The 22,377-nt window shown below is 28.2% G+C and overlaps 1 protein-coding gene across 3 annotated transcripts; it reads right to left on the bottom strand.

Moving 5' to 3' along the window:
- Positions 1–534: 534 nt before the first annotated feature.
- Positions 535–21,415, bottom strand: LOC112593806 (solute carrier organic anion transporter family member 5A1-like). Of its 3 annotated transcripts, none has more exons than XM_025338358.1 (12): positions 20,871–21,415; positions 13,966–14,190; positions 12,463–12,699; positions 12,050–12,241; positions 10,865–11,005; positions 9,362–9,490; positions 8,708–9,068; positions 4,369–4,516; positions 4,125–4,285; positions 1,676–1,779; positions 1,456–1,557; positions 535–694 (listed from the first exon to the last, which is right to left on the bottom strand). In XM_025338358.1, the coding sequence occupies exons 1-12, from the start codon at positions 20,896–20,898 to the stop codon at positions 585–587; spliced, it is 1,938 nt and encodes a 645-aa protein (XP_025194143.1). In that variant the 5' UTR covers positions 20,899–21,415; the 3' UTR covers positions 535–584. The 3 variants fall into 3 exon arrangements, with proteins under 3 accessions (XP_025194143.1, XP_025194151.1, XP_025194162.1); XM_025338366.1 differs by having other exon boundaries at positions 12,050–12,238; XM_025338377.1 differs by lacking the exon at positions 20,871–21,415 and adding an exon at positions 20,579–20,848.
- Between the last annotated feature and the right edge of the window lie 962 nt (positions 21,416–22,377).

Genomic DNA, 22,377 nt, shown 5'->3' with positions numbered 1-22,377 from the left:
CATCCTCTTTCATATTTTATCATATTGGTACCTATGGTTTTTATCCTGACGACTCCAAACTTTTTCATCTTTTAAGAATTTTGAAATATCCGCATTTCTTATTTTTACATATGACTCCGTTTGAATTTCATTAATTATTTTCAACCAATACATAATTGGATGGAAGTCTTTGTAAAAACATTGATTAAAATATAAGTGATAAGACTCGCATGCATTTGTGGTTCTAGTTAAGTCAGAACAGCCAGATGTCCAAATAGTAAGAGGAAATATACTATTTTCACTAATATAAGTGTCTGTTATTAATAAATTGGCAGTTTAACAGAAAAAAACGTAAAAAATATTTCATTGGTAACCAAAATAGTGTACTGGCCGAAAACAGACATTTTAGAATGGCCGAAAAGGGAAAGGTTCATTTTGACCGAAAACGGTGACGCCCCATTTGGACCTACAGTAATAAAAAAAATAATATTAGTTTTGATAAATATACAATATATTGATAATTATTAGTTTATAACCACATTTCATTTTTTGTTTTACATATTGATGTTTTTTATTTTTTTATTTTGGATTGATCAATCTTTATGTCATTTTTTTTGTTCGCAAGTGTTTTTGTTGTCATCATCTTCATAGATCTTCAGATCCTTTACATGATACCAAACGCCTATGTCCAGTATCGTACCGATCATCAGGAAACCTGCGGAAATCGCATGCAATAATTATATGTGTAATAAAATAAAAACCTAGAAATAAGTGTGATAAAAAATTTGTAACACATAACATTATTATAATATGTATACTTTTTCGTAATTCGCAATAATTATCAGGCATTAAATATCCTGAAAAAAAAAAAACTAAATTACACTAAAATCTCCTTGTATGATTTGATAATAATCGTAATTTACTACACAATCATAATTTGTCGTTACCATTATTGATGCAAGTCATAAATAAGATAACCCATAATAAATAATAAATTCATATACACGTATCTCGTTTATATACATTACACTGAGTTGAACGCGAAAGCCAAAAATTTAATTTGTTCAACCTTTGTACATAGATAAAATATAATATGTTATAAAAATAATTTAACAAATAAAAGTAAATATTATCTATTATTTTTTTTTTTTTTTTTTAGTTAAATATAAATATTTTATGGCAAATTGTTATTAGATTTTATCCGTTTTTAAACAATTTACAAACTTTGTACTCATAATATAAAAATGTTATAAAATTTCTGTGAAAAAATCAAAAATCAAATTTAATTTTTAAACTCTTTGATGTATAAAACGATTTTTTTTTTTTTTTGCTCGAAAAGATACGTTTTAAGGCATTCAGAATAAAAGACAATTTGCATTTAGATCTGTGCTCTAGTAATTATTAATGAGGAAAAACTGATCAAATAATTATCAGTTATCGATATACAAACAAAGCTTTGATCATTACTATACTTACTAGCTCCGGTTAAGTTCAAGTAGTACTTCAACCGAATGCCGTCGTATAACCAACAATTACCGTTGGTACCGCAGTCTCCACCCCACACCATGCAAGTAGAGTCTACGTAAAACATTTAAAACCAATGAGTTCAGTGTATTATATAAAATATAATTTTTTTCACGCATGATGTTAAGTTCACAATACGTATACTTGAACTTCGATGCTATAATTTACTTACCGACAATCGTGCCGTACAATATAGGACCAGGCATGAATGCAATTACACACATTACCAGTTCAGAGAAACCCAGCGATAGTGACTTATCCTCTTTTTTTACACACCTATATACAGAAAACATAGTATACATATAATATTAGGGCAGTGCATTAACAAGTTAAACATTTAAAATTAAATTAATTTTAAATAAGTTACATAAACAATTATTTAATTTGTATCTTCGAGATGAATTGTTTTCCGTGAAATGCAATTTATCATCAGATAATTTCATTTTTATAGTCACGATAAATTCATTTTTTAAGGATTTATATAAGATCATCATTGATTTAAAACATACATAATATATTGTTTCATATTAATTAATGTTCAAAATCAAAACAAAAATAATAAATAATCAGAAGTATTATTTATAATTTTATATATTATATTTTAAATTAAATTTTAAAATATAAAGATGTTGAATTTATTATGTACAATTTATAAATTTCAATACAATGTATACATAACTACAACTGTTTAATAAAGTTGTAAAATGGTCAAAGAATAAATAATAGCTAATAGGTATTTAATGTATAGTAATAAGTTATCATAAAAGTATAGATGTAATATTGTATATTAAGTTATATAATTAAAACTATGATGTATATATATATATATATATATATATATATATATATATATATATATATATATACACACACACACATATTCAACAGATAGTTATACTGCCAATAAAGAGTAATTATTAATATATTATACATTATTTTAACTAAAAAATTTCATTTTTGTACATATACTCTCATCATATTGCTTTATTAAAATTTAGCGTGAACTGAAAATATTAAGAAAAAAAAAACTAATTTTTAACAAATATATACTTAAAAAAATAAAAAATAAAAAAAAAAATAAAAGAACATTTTTAACGTTCTATTCAACTAATATATTTTTGTATATTAATTTAAAGAGTGTAACTAGAGAAATTAATATAACCAATGATGCATAATAATATAATATAACGAACGTTTCACAATAATAAATCATAGTAAAATTGACAAAAAAACAATAATAATAATAATCATACAAAATATATGATATGATATTTTCAAATAATTTTTAAATAAATCTTTCTACTGTTTAAAGAAAAATTAGTAGATTAAAATTGTATACATTGATAATGTATAGTTAAAACTTTTCAAACAGAATAAATGTATGTTAATGAACAAATATTCATATTCAGTATGATTTTATTTATTTAATTTAATATATTATTACCTAGTTTTTATTTTTTTTATAGCTTATCAAAATCATACTAGTTTCGATAACGAATTAATCAGTTTTTAATGTCATAAATTTAACATCCAACTACAAAATCTAAGTAAAAAATGGTTTTACGAAACCCAAATTAAGTTATGTTTTTCACATTTTTCTAAGTATGGTTTGTAAATCATAGAGTTCCTTAATATAACCGTTTATATCGGTTTCATTAAGTTATCTTTGTAAATAAAAAAATTAAAATGTTGATTATTAACCAATAGTATGCTAGATAGGTACGAATACCTATTCGTAAGTATTATTATTCATGGTAATTATTCACCTTGAAAGAAAATACACTAATTTAAAATGAATGCAACAGCTAATATTAAAATGTTTACTGTATATAAGTAAATATAAAATTCTACTAACATTTTTCATTTTGTTCCTTGCAATTTAACACTAGCATTATATTAGTTAAGTTTAGATTTTTTGGAAAATATTTGTATGCACTCATATTTGTACTTTAAACATAGCGAATTTAAAATGTAAAATACAATAATCATTATCGTCATTCTATAGTTGAAAATCAGTGACACATATTAAGTAAAACCAGCTGACATATTAGTGTATAGCGTTGTACATGACAATATAATAATATATCCTTTTACTAAGAAAACATACGTATTACATATTGTACTCTTACTTAAAATGTTTATAAAAAAATATCTACTTTCATTACACAAGGAGATAAAAATAAAGAACTAAGAATAAAACTGATATCAAATATTTTAACGGATCAACTAAAAGTGCCTAATTCTAATTAAGTACATTTTTGTTTAATACCGTATGATTTTTTAAAGAATTTTTATCTTATTAATTTATTTGTTCATAAACTTTGTTCACGCAAATATTATTTCAAACGTTTAGGCGGCCTATCTACACTTTTTTGCATATTTTCATCTTACAGTTATCGAATAAATAACACGTTTAAGTAGTGACTTTCATGCAACTTTTAGTTCAAGATGGTTCTAAAATAATTATTTTACATTTTTAGAGCTTATATACCTATAATAATATCATTGGTTATAGAATATATAATAATTAATATATATTAATATATAATCAATGATAATATCATACATGAATACATCTCGAAACCAATATTCGCTTTCAAAAACTAGTGCACCGTACAAACCTGAACTGAATTATGGTGTTGCCGGAACGACCGGTGGATGATAAAAATCGCATTATGCCCATCAAAACAAGAAATATGATGAAGTCATGACCGCAGTCGACTGGACACATTCCGGCAATGGCTGTGCCCAAGCCACCAATACACGTGCAGTTGCTGTAAGTCTAACAAGACACAACGAAAATTACGTACATATTATAAAAGATATTATTATGATATCAAATAAGAAAACGAAACATTTATTCACCTTAATTCCGTCGATAATTGTCTCCTTAGTACATCCCGCATAGCACGGCGAGTAAAATGTGGTTGATTGGTCAAACGAACAGACAGGATTATAACTCATCGATTTACCACAATTACAGTCAACATTACAGTCCATCGTCAAGTTCCATCTAATCGGATAACGGTAAATAGATATTATTACTATTGTGCTTATAATTATTCAGAATGAATCACTAAGCACATTCATTCACCCAAAATCAAATTACTATTAAATTTCCTAATCTATGAATGGTTCTTCTCTAGCGAAAATATCGTTAAAGAAAAATCTGGGTATTCTATAAATTAAGAACCAACCATTCTATTAATTGTTACGACTCCCTATACAAACTTCAAATAAACATTGTTATAATTTATATAAGTAAATGTATATTCTGCACCTTGAATTTACGTCTGCAAAGTATGTAAGTATGTAAGTAAATAAATAATAATATTTAATTTAATTTAAACAAATCGCATTTTGCTTTTTCCACTCACGAATGTTGAATACGTATCTCTGTATGAAAAATATTTTCGTTTAAAATTTATGAATGTGAAGTATCTATTTTGAAATTAATTAATTGCATCAACGCGCGTACCATCTAGGACCGTCATACAACAATAAATTCGACAAACAATCCTTATATGATTTCAAAACATATTTTTAATTATCAAGCAATTCTGGTATGAACACAGACTAAAAATAAAGTAAGCAAGTGAGTAACTCTTTGCTAAACATTAGGTGTTGAGTGGAACTCGTTATTGAGTAAATATCTGTAATTGATTTTGTTTAATTTAAATTCAATGATAATCCATATTCGCAAAGGTGGGCTATTAGCTAGTTTGTTTATTTTTTAGTCAACTTATGAAATTAAAGAGTTTAATTGACAGCTGAAATAATTTAACTTTTTGCAGTTGATATCAGAAATCTTTTTATCAAAATTATAAATTATTAATTGTATTATTTTAATATTATATGATCTTCAATTGCTATATTATATAAAAATTATAATATTTGTTAAATTATTAATTTGAGATGTGTATAGTTTAAAGGTATCAAAGGGTGTTTAAACTTTAAAATGTACATTATGATAAAAGTTCAATAAAGTTTTTTTTATAATTTAGTAAATTAGAAAGACATAATCACTTTTTATGTGATTTACATACTAATTAAAGAAAAATAGATTAACCTTTTTTTTTTTTTTTTAAACTGAGTTAAGTTAATATTATTTTCTATAATACATTTTAACTTATCCAGTTAAATTTATAATTTGTTAACAGTTTACTTCTAACTTATCGATCTTGAGTTTTTTTTAATTTGAGTTAATTATTTTTATTGCCCATCTTTGTCACATAATATACAATGTAAAACGATACTTACAAAAACTATCTAAATTTTAGTAACTATGGTTACCCTCTTGAGTGTTTTCTAAATTGAAATTTTTTTTAATTAGTTTTGGAATATAATAGTATATTAAATAATAATTTTGTTTTAAGATGTTTTGCAGCATATAACAAACCGTTATCAGTTATCACTTATTTTCATTTTCTCTTATTATTGCATATAGACCTTATACCTATCACAGCACGGTTAAAATATATTCATTATAAACGTGTTTACTTTTAACAGTTATATAATTGCTTATCACATTTTTTCTTGGATAACCGATAACAGAAGACAATCTATGTCAATAAAACTACTCCTCCGTTGCTATCGTTTATTGTAGTAAAAAATTCAATACATTATAATAATTAACCTACTGTTATCAAATAACAATTTTTTTTAATTTTATTATTTTAATTAAGCCATAAACAGTTGTCGACTATTAAAAAATTGTGTATTTCGTACTCGTATTTTGTACTTGATAATAATTATTAATGTTATTTTTATTATAAAACGTATAAATACATATTTAAAAAAAATAGAATCATTAAAATAAAATTCTAAACTTACTACTAATCATTTCAAACTTCTAATATAGAAACAATGACTGTAATTTATCATGGTATTTTTGATATTAACAAATATATTGGTAAACAATTTAATGATTCTGAAAAAAATTAAATACCTAAAAAAACATCAGGATTCCAGGTAAGACTTTTTCATTTCCTTTGACTGAGAATAACAAAAAACTATTAATATTTAAATGTAGCTGGCTAGAAAAATTAAATTGGCTTGCCTATAGAGAGTTAAAAGATGGCGCTTATTGAAAATATTTTACGCTTATTTTTCAATAAAATGGTGGTAAAGGTAATCAGCCACTTAGTCAGCTTTGTATAGAAGCTTTTAATAAATAGAAAACGTTGCAAAAAAATTTAGTTATCATGAAAAAGTGAGTTATCATTAAATTAGTTTTATAGATTTTCAATCAGTTTCTGCTATTATTATAGAAAAATCTGATTTAGTTTATCATGAACTAAATAAAACTGAAAAAACCCAAAAAAAGAAAATGTATTATTCCAGTAATTGATTTAGTACTTATAAGTGGCCGACAAGGCATCACATTTAAAGATTACAGTGACTCTGGAGTCCTTAAACTTAGAAATTCAATTATAATTAAGGTAATTTTCGGGCACTATTAAGATTTTTCCTTAAGGCAACTGCATTACCCAGCAATAAACGTTTTTTATTAGTAAGAGAAATTTGTAGTAGGTTAGGTTATGAAATTTGTTATGAAATTATTTTATCAAAAATTGTAAAAATAATTAATGAAAGTAACTTTTTTCAATAATAGCCGATAAAACAGCTAATATATTGGGTATTGAATAGTTTGCTCAGTGCGCTTGTTATTATGAAAGTAAAAAGAAAAATATTCGTAAAGATTTCTGAAAATTAATTCTGGCAGATTATGTAAGTGGTAAAAGTGTAACAAATCATTAATGAAATAAAAGTATTAAATATTGAAATAAATAATCTACGAGGTCAAGGTTATGATGGGGCATTAAGTATGATTGAACAATTTAATAGAGTAGCAGCTTTAACCAGAAAATATCATTCAAGAGCATTGTATATGCACTGTAGTGCACATAATCTTAATCTTTTTATCTAAAGTGCATCTATTATACAAGGAATAATGATTACTATGAATTAAATAGAAACATATTATAATTTTTTTAACACTCCGAAAATATAACAGCTTTTTCAACACATTTAGACAAATTAAAAAAAAAATGAATCTTCATCTAAAAAAGTTACTGCGTTATGGCTCAATTGAAATATTTTATAAATCTTTCCCTATAATTTTTTTTGTTTAGCAGAAATAATTATGTGAAGCAACAGTAATACATCGAGTAAAGACAATCAATTTCTATTTGCAATCAAGCATTGAGATTTAACGTAGTCCTTACTATTCTTAATTATGTTTTTCAGTATTCTCATTCGCTATGTAAATATTTACAAACCACAAATATTGATTTGGTTGACGTTATTGAACATACATTTTAGTGACTTTTATTAATGTCCATAAGAGTAAATGTTGGTCTTGAATTTACTAAAATGTATAATAATCTTAATATAAAATTTTAGTTAAGCGTTAAAAACCGCATAAATATTCCAAAAAAAAAAAACATGAAAAATATTTCATAACTTTTTTTATTCTTTTCATAGATTCGTACATTCAATAACTCAATGATAGTTTTGTAAATCATAAAAACAATAGATTTCAAATATTATAGTCGGGGCCACGAAAAGTGGCGCGTGACCGACGCGATCCAAGCGGTTAAATCGTCTAACGGGTTCTAACGTCTAACGGCTAAAACCAATCGTCGTGCTTTTTTAAAAATACTATTTTTATAATAGCATAAAATGAACGCCGCAAATTGAGAACCATTGTTTGCAGACAGAGTGAGGGTCGGTGTACAACGAAGATCACACGCCAGTTTTCGTGTCCCCGACTATAATGAAAAGTAAATTCAACATTCAATGAAAAATGCATGAAAAAGTAATAACAAATTGGAAAAATATAATGGCTGGAGTATCAGCTATATATTGTGTCTTAGTGCCTCTTTACTGCTAATAAGCCAGACAAAATTAACTCAATAGTCCCTTTTTTAACTGACAAAACAGGAATTTCAACAACAATTAAAATAGTTGATTTTTATGATCAACATACTTTGAAAACTTTCTATCAACCACATATCAATTGGACGAGGCATTTGAAAATAAAGTTCAATAGTGACAAATTGGTAAACGTAAATTATACTCTAGTAGTTTAAATAAAGATACTTTAGGATAGTTAAAAAAAATTGTAATTATCCATTGCTTTGAGAGACTAGCATGGTTAGAAAATTGTAAAAAGTGGTGAAACAAAAAATTTCTTACTAACGTTTTGTCCGCGTTCCACTGTCCATGCAAATTTTTCTCCGCGCACCCGAGAAATATGTATGCGATATGACCTATTACTTCCATAGCCTCCATTATGAAATTCCACATAGCCAATGCTCTCGGTGACGGTTTATATTTCGATATGACCACGCCAGACGTCACAATACCTAAACCCGAACTCAAAATACCTATGGCACCCGATGCAAAGTTGGAATTCGCGGCAGTCTGTCTGAATTGGGTCTCCATATACTTAGGCATGAACGTCCAATATCCAATCAGGCCCAACATAAAGAATGAATTGCTTGCCGAATTAAAAATCAGTATTTTGTTTGTCAAAATCCGTTTCAATGATGTTTTGAAATCTGAAACCATACTAGATTTAATCGAAATATTATTAATGCATAATTTAACAATATTTTTGAATATCAATTGTATATCATAACCTGAATTTGGGGCCCATTTTGTTAAAAAAAAATGTTAAAACATGTTTATTATATTATGTTTCTAAAAATGTAACTATATAAAACATAAAAATAAGTAAATATTTTTTTTTTTTTTGAAATAAATAAATTTTCAATTGATTTTAAAATATAATATTTGGACAAAATATTATAAGATCAATTTTATTACAAGTGTTTTTGGAATTTGGACTTACCGGTTGAAACTTGTTCTACTTTTACTTCAGGTTGTTCTAACTTGCGAGCCGCTGCCCTCGGAAGCGCTTTCGGAAAAAAAATCATCATCATCGAAAAAGCTATGCAAGTAATACCAATAGGCGTCCAACCTATAATGTTAAAACAATAATAAATGAATACTATGCTAATCGTGCTGTATAGTACGCAGTATAACTATGCAGTTGAAGATTTTTTTTTTTAATAGTATTTATATAAATTTGCTGTTCTATCATGTATAAATTACTATATATTTCTGTTTTTCATCTTTTTTATAAAACAGTTACTTTATTTAATTACCATAATTTTGTATCAGCAAAGTAAGTTACCTAGTTTTTTTTTTTTTTTTTTTTTTAACTCGTTAAGTTCAATTAATGTAGAAAAAAATAAGTTAAGTGCAAGTTTAAAACTTCTTTTATTTCTTTTTAACTTAAAAAAGTTAAAGAATAAATATAGGTATATAAAATAACTTATATCTTAGCATTTAAGCTGATTATTTACAACATGTATATTGTCAGAACATAATCAAAATTTGATATAAGTATGAAAAAAAAAATTCATTAATACTCAGCTTTTATACTTATATGTAAGGAGATTCTGTTTTTACAGTGTAAAACAATGGTAAGTGCGCATACATCAAATAAAAAGTGAAATCCTGTGAAACTATTGAAGAAAATGAGACTGCATCAACAAAAATATAAAAATGCGTATTAACAGAATGGTTTTTATTAATACAAAACGCACACAATCAGAGTAGGTACAAACATGATACGTTACTTAAAATATTAATATCAGAACACAGTCTAGTGAGAAGTCATATCAACTTTCATTTTCAACCAGTAAACATCTACTCATAACTACGAAGAACTGTCGACAACTTATATATTCGAGATTACAACGATGTTAATTAACCAATAAATGTTCCACACTTCCGAAAAAGTCGTAGTAGAAAAATAAAATTTCACCCCGACGATAATAACCACAATTACACCGTAATTACTAATACCACTATCGCCACCCAGACTCATCGGGATCGACACGACGGTGTTTGTCGACTAAGTCACCACGATCGTTGGCGTTCTCGCAACCAAGCACCAAAGATCAATCGCCCGTACAAGTAGTCTATTGTTTACTACTCACCTTTGGTACAACACATACATCTAGAAGCGATTAAAACGATCCTTTTGGGAATAGCTGCTTAATCAACGGCTTGAACCCGACTTTTATGATAACAACACAACCCTTATTATTTTAATGTTAAAGAATCACGCTCACGTCTATCTGACACCATTGCTTTACATTATGCTTAACTCCCTCTAAACAGCACAATATATAAAATAACACATTAGCAATAGCCAATAATATAGGCAAGCGTAATATTGGAAACGAGTTTATTATCATTTCAGAATTTAAAGTGGTCCTTCAGAATCCCAATAAGCCGTTTCAAATCGTTATTAATACTATAATAATATGGTAAGAGTACTCACCCATCCACCAGGCACCGATCCACCTCGGGTCTTTGTTGGTTATGGTAGGCGTCAAATTAGGTTCGATGAAAAAAGTAAGTGTGTATGCCGACAGTATGTACCCCAACATGGGACCCAACATTCGTATACACTGGACGATCGCTGTGAATATTTCATAAATCGTTTGAAAAAGTGTTACCTGACAATTGATCGATGATTTTAAAATTTAATGTCGAAAAAATATAAAAACTCAACACGGGTCGTTTTTAATTAATTCATTACGTATTTGTATTTTATAAATCGTTTTAAACAACAATCGTACAATGCAATGTTTAAACCCTTTTATCATCTAACACGATTTAACAGAGTTACATCCAACCTTCAAAGGGTCATATTATATTCATAGATAGAATATCATCTTAATACCTTCTATGCAGAGGTGTAAAGTATTTGAATATTGGTATACAAATTTTACTTTTATCATTCTTTGATTTAAGTAGTATTTAATGCTATAATATATATTTAATAATCTTATAGTTTGTACTGATGTTCTATAAATTGATATTATTTTATTAAAATTTTTACAATTATTTATAATTAGAAATGTATAGATAATTTTAAGAATATTATGTTCATGACTTTTTGTAAGTATCTGTAACTTAAAATTTAATAACCATTTTAGCATATAAATAAAATTCTAGGTAATAAAATTGTTTAAGTACTTAAAAAACTATTTAATTTTCTCAAATGCATATACATTTTATAAAAAGGTATTCAAGTATTATTTTAAACACTTTTTTCAATGATATTTTGTTTACTTATTCAAATATTTTTCAGAGAATTTTTTTACAACTCTACTTCTAAGGCATGTTAAATCCACTAAAAATTCATCCGATGAGATAATTTAATTGAACCTTTAATATACCACCAATTCGAAAAAGTGACGATTGCTAAACAAAAGAGGTTGTGCTGATATAATTAATACCAATTATTTTGTTGAATCTGGAACCTGCAGTTAAATTATCCGTTATTACGTATGACTATTATTTTACATGTACCAAAAAACTCGAATCTCTAATTAAGTCGGTTTAACGATCGCCTAAGAATAAATTCTATATTGCTTTTTTTTTTCTATTATCCACAAAATAATTTTTCGTAATATGAGTAGGTTTAATTTTTCCGTCGTTTTTTTATTTGAAAATATACCTAAAAGCAAGGGTACTACATTCTTGCGAGCGTTGTCGTCCAAGTATGCCGCACCACAAGTCCAGTACATCGAACCACCAAGGCCTAGCATCGCATGTGCGGAGCACAACAGGATAGCAGCCACGTTCCAGAACTCTTTGTTATCGCAATCATCGTTCAATGGTTGACCATCACAGATTTTTTCGTTTCCTTCTTAATTACATAAAAAATACATTTTTTAGTATTTTTAAAAGTCAACAATCACAACCAGTTACAAGTATTATGACGTTAAGAATGTCATAGTAAAAAAAATTAATAATACATTTCTTAACTAAAAATGAGCTTTTTTTGGTTTAACAAATTATAAGTTTTAATCAACAATAATATAGTATATAATTTATAATTCATATTTTATTTTCATTCTTTATACTCACGTGATGTATTACTAAGCAGAAAAGTTGAATTCTCCTTGTTACCGTATTCGACAGTGTACTGAAGAATTTCTTCACCTGGCCCGTAAATAATGTGTGGCATGAGACGAACAAAACAAGAAAGACCGACGAAGAAAGAACCAATGGCCAGCCAACGCGTCCTATGACCTTTACCAGCCAAATAAGACGTGATCATAAATGATATGACTGAAAACAAATCCCAAGTGCTCGAAATGATACCTAAAAATGTGTAAGTAAACATTAATTAATAATTAATATCCCCAAAAACAAAATTTAAATATTTATTACTAAAAACTAAACAGAAAAATAAAAATTTAATTACAAATTAAAAATTAGTACATCATATGTTACATTTAAAAATATAAAAATAAATAAACTTACTTACGTTTGTATAATAAATATTAATCTACAGATATTATAGATATATAGGATAAAAAAATATAATTAAATGGCTAAAATGTTAAAATTTATAAAAAAATATATATAGTTTAATAATCCTACCTCTAAATTTGCCGATAAAAATTTTCAAAAATATATTTTTGTTTATACAATTGTTACGTACCGTGTTATTTCAACACATATTATATTATACGGAGAGGTGATGTGTATACCGATGGAAAAACATATTCAAACAGTGTAGTATCGAACGGCTATGGCGAACACCTGCATATCGTGTTATTCAATAAAACAATTAAGACTATATCACACGTCTTGGATTTCTTAGAACCGATGAAATCGCAGGAAAGGCACCCAACTGAATAATACATTTAATTTAGAGATCTCCTTTAGATCATCGGAAGTCGCCACCTCCCCAGTCACCACTCTTGACGGTTAACCATATATAAGGGAGACCGGGGCAAGAGCTCAGCAGACGGTTAGGGATATTCGAGACGCTCAGAGGCAGGTCGTAACACCACTCACGGTCTCGTCTATCAGTATTTCAGAGGCAGGTCGTAACACCACTCACACCATCTTGTGCTTATAAAATTGTATTCTTGTACGAGTTAATTGTATTAAATAAAGACTTAATCTTTTAACTTGCAAACATTAGTATTTCTATTTCTACGTTGATATATGAATCGACGTTGACATAAGGGACGCAACACAATTAATAGACGAAATATGATTTTAAAACTGTAATATAAGTACAAACGACATTAAAAATTGCAAAAGTATGTGTAAAATATTTATATTTAAATTCACAACATTATTAAAGGTGAAGTATTTTAGTATTTATATGATTTAAACTAAATTTATAAAATGTATTTATTTATTTAATTAAAACATAAATAACTATGTTTTCTATTTACTAAAATCATAGTCCAAACATTTGTCTGCGATAATCAATAGAAAAAAAATAATAGAAATAATGACTATGGCCGGGATCTTATTGAGTGATGCGTACTTTACTCGCATGTATTTTTAAACACGGTTTTAATGATTTGATTAACTATTTACTAGGTAAATAGTTTACGTTTTACTTACCACTCGTTTGACTAGAGAATTTAAATCTCTTCTCCATAGTAGTCAGTGTACCGTTAAAATACGAGGACAACATGAATTGGTTGAGTCCCAAAAGCCCGTATATGATAACATAAACTTTTTTGCTTGCAAATATCTGAAGCCATTTGGGCCTGAACAACCATATCCCGCAAACCGTGTCTTCCACTTCCGGGTTATCCGAAGTCTTGATGCTCATTTTACTCAATTCTAAACAAAATCAAATTTCGATGATCAATACAATTAACGATCACTGTTTAGTTATAATTGAATGATACGTGATATTCTTGAGATGCGAACACATCGTGTACCGCTTTAAAGTTCCGCCAACAAAAAAATAATTATTATTATTATTTATCCAAATACAATATTATACCAAGTGTAAGTGTTTCGCACGAATTACTTAATATACTAGTATATACATTAAATATATCATTAATCCTGAATTTATTTACGTTATAATTATGATACGGTTGAACACGGTATAATATTTTTCGCCAACTTTTTGAACTTCTGTTACCTACCATCGCAGCCCGACAATACACAAACAAACACATACAGCGTATTTTTCGTCGCTGTTTATATACGGACAAGCACTGTTAATACGCTACCAACCATTATTTCACTTCAATTCATTTAGTGTATTATAATGACGGTTGAATATAAAGGCATTGATATTGTAGGCATTTTAAAATTAACTCATTTACCAAATATTTAAGGAATACCACAAAATACGTCTTATTAGTTGTTGGCGTATAATTTAGTCAAACATTATCATACCAAGGTTTGCATGTTGTTTCATCACATTCACTGCCGTGAATGCCGATTAAATAACATAATTTAAGCAAAGCATAGGTAGCTCATTTTTACAATGCAATATACAATACTAAAAAGAACAATTACTTAATAATTTACATTGATTATGTGAAAATCATTTAGAAAAATAATAAAAATAATAAGTTTGTATCAATATATTACCATAAGAAAATTCTAAAAAAAAATCTAAGTAGGTACTTAAAATTATTATTTAAAGGTAATTAAAAAATTAAAAAATCGGGATTTCATTATTAAACACAAAAAAGTGTTACAAAACTTTGTAACTATTACGTGTATAATTCATTTATAATTTAAACATAAAAAAAATAAATAATATAATGTATAAATTTACATGTTTAAGATTTGGAGAGAAATGGAAATATTAAAAATATTTACAAAGATGTTTTATTTACTTTAAGTCATTAGAAGTAGTTTTGAAGTTAATTTATATTATGCGTTTTTTTTTAACGTATATTATTATATTTTAAACACACAATTTTATTTTCAAGAATAATATTTTCAGCAAAAATTAATTCAATCTACTGTGTTACTAATACTAAAATTAATTACTTTAATTACAATATAAATATGTTATAAAATATACTTATACGTCTTGAAATGGCATAATATATTTTTTAATACACGCGATTTAAAATATGTTCATCAAGTGTATACTTAAAAATTTCAAAAAAAAATAATTTTAAAAATGCTTATTTGAAGGAAAAAATGGAGGTGAACAGGCTTAGTGAATCGCCCTGTAAAGTCTCGTAAGTTATTTGTAAAACGTTCGAATACAAACATTTACACGTGTTTCCGTTTCCGGAATGGGTCATGTCTTCGAATGTAATGTGTTCGAAGGTCATGTTTTCGAATAACAAGTGTTAAAAAAGTTATTATGTACGAAAATTATTTATTTTAATTAAAAATAGCTATCTAATATTTTAAAAATTAGGTGCGGTGATATTCACTTATATCAAAATTCGAAAGATTAGCCCAAGTTCAATTACCTTTCTTTGCCTGGTAAGGGTCAACGGCCATGAACGGTGCGATATTCGGCTATATCGGAGTCACCAGATTAGACGTTGAACAATCACCCGTTAAACCTAACCTTAGCTGATACACCAATAATATTTATGTTTTTTAAAATTAATTTAATATATACCTTAACGTAACAAAAAACACAATTTTTGGGAGATATTATAGCCAACATCCACACAGTGTCTCCTGGGTAACGCAAATAGGATAGTCCCAACTCATGTGCTTTCATAAAACAACTTATGATATTTAACATATTATTTCGTTAATATGACTTTTTGAACATAGATCTATTCGAACAAATAATTTTTCTAACACTTTTCATTCGAAAACATGACTTTCGAACACGTGACATTCGAAGACATGTACCTCACCCACCGTTTCAGGCATTATCGTGTATAAGTTATGTTATAGTTACGTTTAGGTAATGTGTATAAACACGTTCACCAAAATTATACATACTATGCGCACGTGTAATAATATCATTAAATAATAGCAGCAGGTTTTAATAATGTTATATATTTAGATAATACAGTGAAAATTATAATATGAGTCGGTTAGTAGGCAGTGATACGATTCGATTTCGGGGTGTGAATATATAAATCATTATAGAATATAGATTATATTATAATAGTGATTGGCGAGTATTGTAGGCTTAATATTGTACACGTTTAGAATCACTGAAAACTGACGAAATGAGACTGGAAAATTAAAATTAAAACGCGCAAGTTTATACGACTTGGCGGTGGATCTTATATTATTACTAATACTTCTTGTTGAAAAAATAAGCACGTATACGATAATATAACGGTATTTACCTGCAATGTTACAAATCACAAATTACTTATAATATAGTTTTCACGAAAAATTAAGAATTGTATAGTTATGTATATTTTTCTCATTTTTCAACTACCTATACTAGCAAAACACAAAATACGAGTATACTGTCGTTGTATTATAATAATTATGATTGTGGTAACAAATAAGTAATGTGGAATGTAAGTGAAAATCAATGGTTGATGACAGAACAGCGAAAGTATCAGAGGCTCGTGTAGCATACGAGTACTTACGTTGTCTCATTATTATAACATTGTTTATTATTTTAAATACCTACGCGTTAATCTCTCAGCTATTATATTATAGAGCAATTCTTTTAATGTCATATTTTTCTCATTATCTCGAAAAGTATGAATGTTATTAGAAATATATTTTTGCTTATAATTCTAAGTTGTTACAAAATAACATTTAAGAAAAACATATATTTTAATTTTTAATTTTTGTTGTTTTTAATTTTGCATTTCTGAGCAGAATATTTTTTTAGCAGTTTAATACACCATATAAAAAAGCTAAATAAATGTTTTAAAAATAAATCAAATTTAAAATCAGTAGTTAATTAGTTTTAAATATTTTAAATATTTAAAGTTTGAATATTCGGATTATTATAATGATATAGAAGTTCTCCAAAAGGCCATGCAATGTTTTTCCATCATTCAATTAAAGATTCTATAAGATATCTACTTATAAGTAGAACTAAGGTATTAATGCTAATAAATTCATAAAAAATATATGTAATTATATGTGATTTAAAATTATGCAAAAAAAAAAATTATAAATAAATAAAATAACGAAATAATATTTTAAATGTAATTTTAAAAATTCCCATTGAAAAAAATACACAGGGATCATAAAATAATAGTTTTTATAAAGTTTACTAAGCGTAATAATATTTACGATTTTACATTGAATACTTTTAAAAAATAAGTATTTTAAATATAAATGCTAACTGTCCTTCAAGAACGTACTAAAAAATAAATAGTGAAAATTGTATTAAACATCAATCATAATGCCACCTAAACGTTCTAAACCAACTACAATATGATATCAACCAAAAAGGTCGTCACTTTGCTTTTACAGCTATTCATAGTATCAATTTAAAGTTTAAGTACAGTTTTGAGTTTAAATGTATTAAATTGTTTTTTATTTACTGTACTTTTTAAAGTCAATACATGCAACGTCAATATATTATATTTTTTGTTTATCTACCCGAATGGTTTTTAAGTCACTACTACTCGGCGTCATCCAAAATGGTCATTATCATCATCATCGCGCTAAAAATGTCGCCATTCAAAATAATGTAGATACATATTGTAATTTACCTAACCTATATTCAAGTAAACTTACACACGAATACATTACTGTGCAAAATTGTCATATGGTCAAATATCGTTGCACAAGACCTCGACCTTCGACTTGTATAATACAATAACTGCACTGAATGAGGTTCGATTTTTTCATCGGTAACAGCGTAAAACGCGATATATGGATGTACCACCCCGCTCTGAAAATTCGCTGTTTGGAATACTTATATCAGTTATATCGAAACATTATATTTTCATGACAACAATATAGTTTCCTTGAACATATGATAGCATATTATCCGCGGGCAAAAGAAATTGCATATTATACGACGTTTTAACTCATGATTTTCTTGATATTTTCCCCCACAATACAATAATTGTATTATTGTGAAACACGTACAGTGTTATTTCGTTGTATTGTGTATTATCGTTTATGGTTTGCTCTGTCGAAGGTCTAAGACCATTGTCAGTATGTGACAATATCTACGAATTAAAAATATAATAATCATAGCACACCGGTCTATTATAATTATTTATACACACAAACCTATATAATACTCGTATTGTGCTGTTATTCAGAATGAACATGCATTATTTTTACATATTATGTTTCTATACCATATAATATTCTGATGTGTGAAATTAAATTGACTAAAAGGAAAAAAACGTTTTAGATAACGTTCCTCGATAATACATAATATTATTTTAATAAAACTATTTACGTTAAGTATTCCAAACATGATATGTTTGAGCATAGGTTACACGCTAATATTATATAAGTATATATATATATATATATATATATACCTATAATATATATATTTGATATTATCGTATGTAGTTACAACGTGGTGATTTAGTAATTGTTTTAAATAGTGAACAAACCACTGTCAAATTCTATTAAGTTTTTAGAAAATTTTATTTTACCTAATTTAAATCCATTAAAAAACAATTTTTATGAGGGAAAAAATAATGTTTTTTCATATTTTTTTTTTTTTTTTATAATCTTTTACAGTGTAAACAAGTGTTATTATATTGTATTAGATAGATTAGCATACATTTTTTTAAGTATTAATTACTATACGAGTAAAGTGAAAAACCTCTCATTTAAACATTAAATGTAACATACCTACTTCTTATGGTACTCAAGTACTTGTTTAAAATAAGATATCTTCAAAAACTTAAAAAAATTATCTCACCATTCAAAAAAAGTGTAAACTTAAAAAATTAAACAATTATAAATAAAAAAATAATCAAAAATATAATCTTTTTTTAAAAAAAATTTTGCCATGAGTTCAAGTTAAGCAGTAAACGAAAATTATTTCAGAAACGTTATGCTATTCAAAATAATAACATAATCATTTAATCACCGAATACGATATATACTTTGATTTCTAAAGTTATATTTGAATACCAACAGGGGTAATGCCCGGTATTATGTTAATATATTTTATTTATTATATTATAATGCAGATGATCTCTCTTAAAAGATAAATGACCCGGATGTTGGGTTTTGTTCCAATTTTGATTCGTCATCATTATAGAAACAACAACTAAAAATAGTATTACAGACATGTTAATTGAACACTCATTAAAGTAAATAATAATAAGCTAGATACAAAGTACATCACTGAATACATGTTAATACTTAATTATAAATATAAAGTTATTTACTATTTAATGTAATACATTAATTCAAATATCTTAAGTATTTTTTTTAGATATGAATAACCATGTTCTATTTATTGCAGAGTATATCCGTACCAATTAACTCTGCTCGCCATAACTTTCAATACTTATAACTTATAAGCTGCGCGACCGAATTTCGATTTTTATGTATTAAAATATTCCAAAAATAAACTATTATAGAGTAAGAAATTAAAAATGATTTTTGTCATTCCAAAAAAATAAAAAAACTTAAAAAATATGAACAATTTTAATTTTTTTTAAATGTTGTTTTATTTCGATCAAAGATCTTATAAAAAAAAAATATTTTGAAAAACGTTAACAGATGTTGAAATAATTAATGATTGTTGTGTGATAAAATAATCACCCTGAGTACTAAAGAATTTGCTATGATGATTTAAAAGAAAATGATATTCATTAATAATAATCTATATTAACATTTTTTTATTTTACAAAACGACTTGAATTGTGCTTATTATAAGCAGCTTATATATATATATATGTATATGTATAAATTATCTTTATTTTTATTTGATATAAAACCATATAAAAGACTATTATCCTTATTACGTACGAGTACATTTTAATGATTTTAAAACTACTCGTTTGAATTCCAATTTAGATCAATTTAAATTTTTGCAAATCATCTGCTTAACAACTTCCTGTGAAAAAAGTTGATTCACATAATACTCGGAGATACGAAGTTTGTAAATTTCTCGAATAATTCCTAACCTAACTATTAAACACCGTCATAACGTAGTACTACGATATTATTTCTGTTCAGATTGAACGAAATATTGACTGAAATATATATAAAAGTCGCTAATTCTTCGGTTTCGATTTCGTGCGGTACAACGACCAGGTTCGCACTCGCAACGAACCAATCGACCAAATGCTTTTTTGCCCCGAGTTAGTATACGTACTTCAGGCGGACACGGTCTCGATGTTTTTGTCTCTTACGTAGGTACCTAATAAACCGAAGTAAAATTTACACGGTAATCGTTTAACGTCAGTGTTCTATGTACGACTGTAGGTGCACTGCGCTTCAATGATGGACGTAAAACGACACGAAATAATGAGTTCAATCAGTCGAATCAGACATGGCGCGCGTTTTGTCAACGACGCCGACCAGTATTCTGACCGGTGCGGATACCGTCCGTCGTGAACGTCCGGACGAGCGGTTACAAAATTATACGTAGACCAACATCACTATACCTAAATCATCGTCGTTTTTGTCCGCCATAGTGATTCCGCGTCCGCCTCCGACGCGCGTTTCAATTTATCGTCTAAAGAATAATACGTATTATGTTACACGGTGCGCGTTATCGCGTGTCACACTACTGCGACGCTGTCGTCGCGTCCCGTCTAATATGCGTACAAGACGACGGCGGTCGATAAATTGTTTTCGCGTACGCGTTTATTATTATTATTACTATTATTATTATTATATTTATATATATATTTTAACGCGAGACTTCCCGTCGACCGGGGCTCAATCAAAACGATATAAATCAAAACGGTCGTCGTCGTCGCCACCGCTCCGTCGCACCGCCGACAGTGTCCCACACGACAACAATGTTATTATTATTAATATTATTATTACGGTTACGGTTACGGTTACGGTTACTATCAGGTTACTGTTGGTCTGTTCCGCGTTCTCGCGCGCGCGTGTGTTGACGAAATTTCGCGCCGGCGCTCGCGGCAAACGGCCGACGGGTGGACGGCGAAACGTGGTTCGAGCAACTACGCGGCCGAACGCGCGTGTCGTGTCGCGCGGACGACGGCGCGTCTGCCTGCGACCACCGCGCGGCCGCCCGAAAACGAGTCGGCCCGACGGATTTTCGGGCGGGGAAAAGTCTCGTCCGCGCCAAACCGACGGCGGCAACGGCGCGGCCGGCCTGTGGCAGTGGCTGATTTTATATTGCAATATAAATTTGTGACGCGTACGGCGAAACTACGGCGACGGGTGGCCACGGCGACCAGCGGCGGGTGACGCGGCCGTGCGTGTTCGCGAGCGGCTCCGCGCCGTCCGGGCGCGGCGAAGGGTAGTGGATTACGGTGGCAGGGGGGGGGGGGGGGGGACAGCGGACGGACGGCGCGATCGCCGCGGCGTTGTCGGTTAGGCGATGCGCCCCGCGAACCGGCGGCGACGTCTCTCTCGACCGAAACCCGTTTTCGCCCGGCGCGCTTTACCGGTTCGTTACAGTTTTGGGAAATTTCTAGATAATTGATCTAGATAGAATTGATTTATCTTCCGACTCGTCCAGATAAAATTCTAGTCATCCACGAGTACCTCCTATCTGGATAATTTATTTTTATGGGCTCAAAAAAAAATAATAATTCAAATTCAAACTAAAAATATTATTTTTTTCAAATGTAAATTGTTTTCGATGTATTAACTCAAAGATTGACTGATTATCTTCTAATGGAATTTATTACTCATTTTTTCATACTTTTTCAAATTTAAGCTTTTTTTTTGTGTTGTTAATTCAGAGAATGACTTTCCACGTGTTCTAATGAATAAATTATTTTATTTTAAGTTTATATTTTAAAATATTTTAAATGATATATTTTTTTTACTCAATATCTATACCAATATCACTGAATATTTGCAAAATTAATGAAATTATTTAGATCAAAATTACTACAGTCATCTTTATCTTTATCTAAATAAATTATTAATTATCTATTCCCAACACTGCGTTTCGGTTCGATCGTTTCC

The sequence above is a fragment of the Melanaphis sacchari genome, unplaced genomic scaffold (assembly GCF_002803265.2).
Source record: "Melanaphis sacchari strain LSU unplaced genomic scaffold, SCAv2.0 Contig0_pilon_pilon, whole genome shotgun sequence".
NCBI lineage: Eukaryota > Metazoa > Arthropoda > Insecta > Hemiptera > Aphididae > Melanaphis > Melanaphis sacchari.
This window is presented reverse-complemented; position numbering and strand designations above follow the sequence as displayed.